Source organism: Microtus ochrogaster, linkage group LG3, assembly GCF_000317375.1.
Source record: "Microtus ochrogaster isolate Prairie Vole_2 linkage group LG3, MicOch1.0, whole genome shotgun sequence".
In the NCBI taxonomy this organism is placed as follows: domain Eukaryota; kingdom Metazoa; phylum Chordata; class Mammalia; order Rodentia; family Cricetidae; genus Microtus; species Microtus ochrogaster.
The window spans coordinates 43,686,110-43,693,950 of NC_022029.1; the positions used below are offsets into that span (position 1 = coordinate 43,686,110).

At 43.1% G+C, this 7,841-nt stretch overlaps 1 protein-coding gene across 2 annotated transcripts in view; it reads left to right on the forward strand.

Annotated features, from left to right (window-relative positions):
* Positions 1-5,903, forward strand: part of Creb5 (cAMP responsive element binding protein 5) — a 320,651-nt gene extending 314,748 nt beyond the window's left edge. For both annotated transcript variants that reach the window (XM_026785873.1, XM_005360826.3), the window contains 2 exons: positions 2,828-2,936; positions 3,836-5,903. In XM_026785873.1, coding sequence (XP_026641674.1) covers positions 2,828-2,936; positions 3,836-3,999 — 273 coding nt within the window. In that variant the 3' untranslated portion in view covers positions 4,000-5,903. The remainder of the gene's footprint in view (positions 1-2,827; positions 2,937-3,835) is intronic.
* The last annotated feature ends 1,938 nt before the right edge of the window (positions 5,904-7,841 follow it).

Below are 7,841 nucleotides of genomic sequence, written 5' to 3' on the forward strand. Positions count from 1 at the left end.
CTCTCTCTCTCTCTCTCTCTCTCTCTCTCTCTCTCTCTCTCTCTCTCTCCCTGTAATGAAACTATGACTATGCACTGTGTACTGTTAACATCTGATCTTCCAAAGGGTACTGTGGTTGGCTTCCTCATGAGATACAAGGCCTGGAATATAAGCACCTGGGAGAATTCTCAAAGTAGTTCACTGTCAAATGAAGATCGAGATCAGCACCTTCGTTTGATAGTTAGGTAATTGGCTTTCTCAACAGAAAGGCAACACAAAAATCCCTCTGCTATAAGAAGCTGTCTTTCTGGGAAGAAATAGACCAGTCCAGCCATTTTGTTTTGGACGTGGGTGGAGTGGTTTGGAAAGTCAGCCCCTACTACTACTGTCCTTAGAAGTGGCCTCATCTTGTTTGACTTGCGGTGCTAGAGACACAGTCCAGGGCCTTGCCCTGGCCAGCAGGCACTGTAGCACCGAGCCACCCCTTTGGCCCCCACACCTGATCATCCTGCTCAGCCCTAGGAAGGAGCTGCTTTCCCTGTGGGTGGCTGTACGAGAATTCCAAGGCTCTTGGGCTTTTCCTTATTCCCCACAGCATCAGAGTAATGTGTACTGAAGCCAGGGCCTGCTTATTTCTCTCTGATGATGTTCTTAACTGGTATTCACTTTCCAACTGTGACTGGGCCAACTAACACAATTACTAACATGAGAAATATGTACATATTCAAGTATATCCTTAAATGACAGTCAGTTTTTCCAGCACTCTGAGTCCCTACTTCATTTTTAGATAGGTCTTATTTTTTTTTTATGTTACGTTTTTTTCCTACATGGATGTATATGCACTATGCATGCATCTAGTGCCCATGGAAACTAAAGAGGGCATTGTTGAATGCCCTGGAACTGGAGTTACTGATCGTTGTGAGCTACCATGTGGGTGCGGGGAACCCAAACCAGGTCCTCGCAAGAGGCCTGAACCATCTCTTCAGTCCTTGTTCCTGCATCTTTTCAGAACTTTACACTACTCAAGATCTCGGTTTTTCTCCTTACAACACATCGGTTCATTAATGAACCAAACGCTGCCGTGGCATAGTTTTAGTGAGAGACCTGAATGTGTGCTGCTTCATAGTACAGTGTAATGGCTCTGTGGGGATGGAAAGTGTATCGTGAAAGAGTTTAGGATGCGTTCCCACCAGTAATGTGGAAAGCTGGCCAGTGGCATTATTGGTGTTTCAAAAAAGAAGCAATGGACAACACCCTGACCAGAGCTCAAATGTTGCCTATAAAGGGTCACTGCCCAGGACACAGTGGGAGACAAAATGGAACCTGCCTTCACCTTCTCCAAGTTGGCCAACGACCTTCAAACATGATTTATTTCTAATTCAATAAGCGTTAAGAAAGCAAAATGATCAAGTTTGGTTGTGTTTGCTAACTTTAAAATTACTTAGTTTATTGTGGGGTGTGCCTGTGCCCGATCACACATGTTGAGACTGGGTTAACCATGGAAGTTGATTCTCTGCTTCACCATGTGGCTCCTAGGGACTGAACTGCAGTCCTCACTCCTGGTGGCAAGCCCCTTTGCCCACCGAACCACCCCCATGTTTGGCCTTCATACTTTGCTAGTTGTTTTCTGTGCCATAGTAGAAAAGGGGTGGGGTTTTGTGCCATTTTCTAAGTGCCATTGTCTGCATCATCTGCAGCTAAACGTTTTGCTGAGGGCACAGGTGTCAGGACTTGTGTGTTCAGAAAAAACATCATTGCTAAAGTTCACAAGTAGTGGGACATTTCATCTTGATGTGTGCGTGCAGAAATATACACACATCAGAGTTCTCTGTTTCATTTTGAGTCGTTTGATTTTGATTTTTAAACAGGTTTCTAAGAAAAAGTCTATGTAGTAGTCTAAAGGTGACTCTTTCTGACATACTATTTTAAAGACAAGAAGAGCTTGGTGGGGGGGCATACAAAGAAGGTTATTTAAACATCATAATTCAGGTAGAGTTCAAAGAAGAGCTGGTTGATGACTGATGGGAATTTCCCTGTAAAATAAAGTTGCCCCAGAATCACCAAATGTCACTTTGGGCGATGGCTGGCCCCTGTCGATCATACTCACTGGAAGTAGAAGGTACCATTTGCCTTCATGAATGCTCTCAGATTTAAGAGCAATTTTCCTGTACCATTAGGTGACTTATTCATATTTAGGTGAATTTCTCGTTATTACAATTTTTGGTAGTTTGAAGGATAATGGGAAAACTTTTGCAGTTGAGACATTTGTTACTTTATTAGCAATCTGTTCAGTGTGCAGTTGAATCCAGTGCTCCAAATGCATCTACAGGTGGGAGATATTCTTTAGAGGGAAAAAAAAAAAACAGTTCCAATTTTTCAAGTAACTTCTAGGAATGTTCTTCTCTAGTTGATTTGTGCCTGGAAAGTCAAATTTGTGTCCTGGGTGTCACCAAGCTCATTGTATGTTGTACTATTTCTGAGCCCATCTTCTAAATGCTAAAAATGAGGTTGGTGGAGGTTGACCAAATCGTGTTTTCTCTCTCGGGTTGCATGGTCAGTGAAGAGAAGGGCTTCTCACCTGTATAACCTGGTTCCAGGGCCCATCACTTAAAGGGAATAGTGTGTATTTTAAGTAGGGTTCAGTTCCTGAGTTAAACTCTGGTCTCTTCAAAAGACCCATAGCAAATTGAAGGAAAGCTACAAAATTCAGATCCATCTCTCCAAATAATATTCTTAATGCCATTTAGACACACACAGTAAAGTTGGAGGATTTTGTGCTTGAAAGTGGGTGGGACTTTGCACTTGCACTTTTTTGCCTTCTCAACCCAGTTTTAATGTGTCTTTCCAGAATGAAGTGTCCATGTTGAAAAACGAGGTGGCCCAGCTGAAGCAGCTGTTGCTAACACATAAAGACTGCCCGATCACAGCCATGCAGAAAGAATCACAAGGGTATTTAAGTAAGTCACTGTTTCAGTCTTTAGAAAGCCACCTTTTTTTTTGATCACTAATTTTGCACGGCATTTTATTAAAAGGGAAAAACAGAGTCTAGGTTACACACCCAGGAAGATATACTGAAATAATTGAGTGATTACAGGCTTTCCTGCCGGGGATGGGAGCAGTCTTTCCTGACTTCTCCAACACCATGCCCACCACTTCCTGATAACTTCTGGCTGTACTTTCCCTAGCATTTCTGCATTGCCAAATTCCAGCTTTGTAGCCAGGAAGAAACTAGTCTGTGGGGGTCCAGTTACCAGCGGCCTGTTGATCCGGCTGAGAATTCTGCGGGCTGGGAGGCAGCAGTGGGTGAATCACTTTTAGTGTCTCAAGAGATACCTCCTGTTGCCCACCAGTCTGGCAAGTTCCTGGGCTGTTCGAGTTTACCAACAGGCAAAGTGGGGTCCCTTTTCCCCTGTCTCCACTTTCTGCAGTATACTAAAGGCTGGTTGTATAAGGGATGATGGGAGGAAGAATGATTCATGGCTGAAGGTCAATTTGTTTTCAAATAATTTTTTAGATTGAGCAACACAGATTCTCCCACCACAAGTGAGTATTTTTCCACATTTAATATACAAATGGCTATCTGAAAATACAAGATGGGGAAGTTCACACGCAAAGACTCAAACACAAGGAGTCATTTTTTACTGATGGAGAAAGTATGGTTTTACACGTAGCTATAAACCCTGGAAGGATTAGCTTTGTGGTTTCGGTTTAAAATGAAGTTTTGGCTGTACCTTCCAGAAGAAAATGTGTGAAACTCTTCTACACGAAGTAAATGTCTAATAACGTTTTTATTTGTTCCCAAGGAGTTCCCACAAGAAAGAGCTATATTTGTGTGTGTGTCTGTGTTCTCTTCTAGGTCCGGAGAGCAGCCCTCCCGCGAGCCCTGTCCCAGCATGTTCACAGCAGCCCGTCATCCAGCATAACACCATCACTACGTCCTCCTCGGTCAGCGAGGTCGTGGGGAGCTCCACCCTCAGCCAGCTCACGACTCACAGAACAGACCTCAATCCTATTCTTTAAAAGGCAGTGGTCAGACCTGGCCCCCCTCCTCCCCGAGAAGAGCTGGACATGCCATACATCCTTTCTCCAAAGGGCATTTTTAGAATTCACTCAGACCAGGAAGACGCCTCAGCCCTTCAAAGACTGGCTTTCCTTTTTATAGTTATTATGGAGATGTTGTCTTTTATACTTAGTTATATAAGAAAAAGGGAGTTATGCAATGAATATCTATCAGCTTGGGAAGCACGCTGGTGCTTTTCTCTGATTTTCTGGTACCAGTTTCTTGTTTATAAACAGAATCTTTCCTGTATATAGCCATAGTTTCAATCTTACCAGTCCAACCCTTTGCCTGAAACAACGAATCTTGTTAAGACTACAGCTTTTAGCCAAAATGAGGTATACTTCGATGTCAAGTGCGATGGATCCACAGGAACCGGGTGGGAAATCTGGTGATGTCATAACTCACGTTGAGTTTGTGCTGTGGTGTCACCAGAACCTCAGATAAACGCATGGGCTTTCCTGAGTTTGTTTTCATGCTAGAAAAAAAAAAAAAAGTATGGTCCATCATTGTCCCAAGAGAGCCACCAAGCATCTCAGGCCCTCTCCTGCTCTCGCTCACTTGCTCAGATTGTCCAATATTTGTCTCCACTGCCACTTCCCTGGGTTCCTTATTCACTCTTGGCTTTGCCTTTCCCCCTTTAGCTTCTGCATGTGAAGAAGAAAATAATGTCTAAAGAGGGAAAAGAGCAAATCTTGAAAGTGTGGACCTAGCCATTGCTTCGCTCGACTTTAACACACAGCTGGACTTCATTCCACTCTTGCCTTTCACAAAATAGCAGCCGGGAGATGTTTAATGTGCCTGATTTAATGTTTTTAATAACCAGAGCAAATAAAAAGCGATTCGGTTCTAGGTGAAGCCCTATTGAATGCCAGCTGTGGAGACACTAGGGAAAGGAACTTTGTAAGCCCCAGCTGTGAAAGTTCAAATTAGGACGTGGGCTCTGACATCACACCCCCGAATTACAACTCGTTTCTATGGCCTGTCTATAACGTTGAAACCCTTGCACTATATAATAGTTCAGAAGGGCTCTGTTCACTACACAGATTACATTGTTCAATCATCAGCTGCTAATAGCCTAAGATTTATTATTATTTTTTTTTCCTAAGCCTATGGAACCAGCTCTGCTATTCTGGTGGGCAAAAGCAGGCTCACTCCTGGAGACGGAGAGGGAGAAAGTAAGGCCAGTGCTTCTGCAGGGTGCTTGTAGTCTGTCAGACAGACGGACTCTCCGGCTGCCAATCAAGTTCCGTGGAGGTGGCCAGGCTGATGCGCTCTTATGGACGGTGCTGATTCATATTTTCAGCAACTTCCATGGACCTGCCCATGATGAAAAGCAGATCAAACCCACACCACAGTTGTGCCTCCTTGAAACAAGCCATTCGACTGTTCTGCTGGTGTTTTGGTATCATGTGTTTCTCACTAGCGGTCTAGGTGTATGCTGGTGTCTCATCTCCGCCCAAATACTACTTCACCTCTAACCTGCGTGTGGGTGTGGGTGTGGGTGCCTGAGTGTGTGTGCCTGAGGGTGTGTGTGCGGGGACGTGTGTGTTTATGAACAGTATAGGTTTTAAAAGAACAGTATTTTACAGAAGCTGTCACTTTTATAAGAGTTCAGTAAAGGAAGGATGTACTTTTTCGCTCACTATAGTTTAAAAAAAATCTATTTTAGAGGAAAAAAAAGAAAATATGAGGGCTCTGAAGCATGACTTTTATAACTAGGTTCAGTTTTATCTAATAACTTACTTTTAAAATCAATATTTATCAACAATTTTTTTCCATGTATGCTGTGCTTTTGAGAGACAAGTTTGACTGTTCAGTAAAGCTTATGACTTGGATATATGACCTAAGAATAAGAAAACAAGTGCAAAAAAAAGTAAAAAAAAAAAAAAGAAAGAAAAAGAAGAATGAAAAGGGAGGAGAGAGGATGGGGTGAGCAGGATTTTCTGTTGTATTTTAGGGGATGTAAAGTATATCATTTTCAAATATTTTAAATACTGAATTCATATTGTTACTACTTTTTTTCTGAATTCCAGCAGTAACAGAATGGTTTAACCTAACTGGCTTCCTAGAAATGTTTAAGACTTACATTTGAAAAAAGTTAATATTCATCGCTCTGGTTTGAAATCAAAAGTAATTTTCTGCAAAATTCCATCCTTAGAACATGTAGACATTCTGCTCCCCTCAAAAGACAAGGGGGCAAGTCAAGTTGGCAGAGCTAGTAGCTAGTATCTTCCGTTTGCTTTGAGTAAGAAAGACCCTTTCCTGCCTGCATGCATAGGAAGGAATTTTTTTTTTAAACCACTGGTAACACCACAATGTCCAGGGAGTGGCCTGCCTCTGAAATGACGATTTTTAGTTTACTTCTCTCCCACCTCTAGGCTGAAATCTTTAGCTGTTAAACAGGCAGGCTTTGCAGCTAAGAACTTGCCTGCGTTTTCTTAATTCAGCGGCTCGACAGCTTGACTGATATGCATTATTTATAGCCCAATTATGTCTGTTTTTTATGCTAAGTAGGCAAGCCACCACACACAGCAAACCTTTCTCAACATATAATTAGAATAAACTGCCTTCTTGCTACGTGCAGGGCCTGGAGGTGTGTTTGTTTGCAGCAGGGGGATCCTGCAGAGAGGGCTCCAGCTAGTCAGTACTCCCTACAGTCCCGAAGAGAAAAACTTCTTTTGGTGAAATCTAAGTCCTGGTCCATCCCTAGTAAAGATTCCACATAAAGGTCCAGACTTCATTGGATGGCAGAGCCTTCCGGAAACGACCCTGGCTGTGCCTGCCACACACTGGCCACTCCAGGAGAGCATCCTTTAATGCCATAATCTCCCAGCCAGTTACAATGTCAGCCATGCAGACTCTTGGTGAATCGGAGATAATGGTCTTTGGAGTCCTCCATCCAAAGGATGGAAGGCCCAGCAACACTGCCTCTCCTAACTCCTGCGTGGCTGCATCATCACAGGATCTGCTTCTAAAGTCCTTGCCAGCCTCCTGGGCACTTCTCCAGTCCCTCCCTGCCTGCTAATGTACCGAGAGCTGGTAACTTAGTTCACCCCAGAGCACTTCTGCCAGGTGGCTTCTCACCCAGATAAAGGCTTTGTTTCTCTTTGACGCCTTCCTTGATCTATGATTTGGGGGGAGGTAGATTGAAAGCCCAGCCCCAGGTGAAGGTACTAATCTCAAAGCTAGATAATGGAGTTACGTGTGGTCCCAGGTGACCCTTTCCTACCCTTCTGTCAACAAGTGCAGGTCGCCATAGTAACCCAACCTGTTGGAGTAGTATGTGTGCCATCATGGTGTGTATCGTGAGAATTTGGGTGACTGACTCAGCCTGTGCTCCTTGGAGCTTATCTGGTCAAGAAATAAAACGCAGTGCACGTTCCGAGAGAGCTGTCGGTAGGGAGTGTTCAGGTGTCTGTTGTCTACTAGTAAAGCAAATTGTAGTAGCTTAGAGGTTGCCGTTAAAACCATAAACCAGCTTCAGAAAAGTAACAACAACAAACAAACAAACAAATAAACAAAAACAGCCCTTAGTTGGAATTCTTTTGGAGCACCAGTAACTGCTCTAAAGCTAGCCTTCCACTTAGGGTAGAATGTCCTTCTCTTTGAGTGATGAAGCCATCTGAGAAAGTATGTATGTATGTCTATACAGTGGGATTCAAGGACCAAAGCAAAATTTGAACAGGAATCTATTAATTTAGAATTATAAGATATTTATTAATAAATGTTATTTTAAACATTCCATTTCAACAGTATTTTTCTGTAGGGTCTACGTGTCTGGAAAGCGTTAGTCCATAATAAA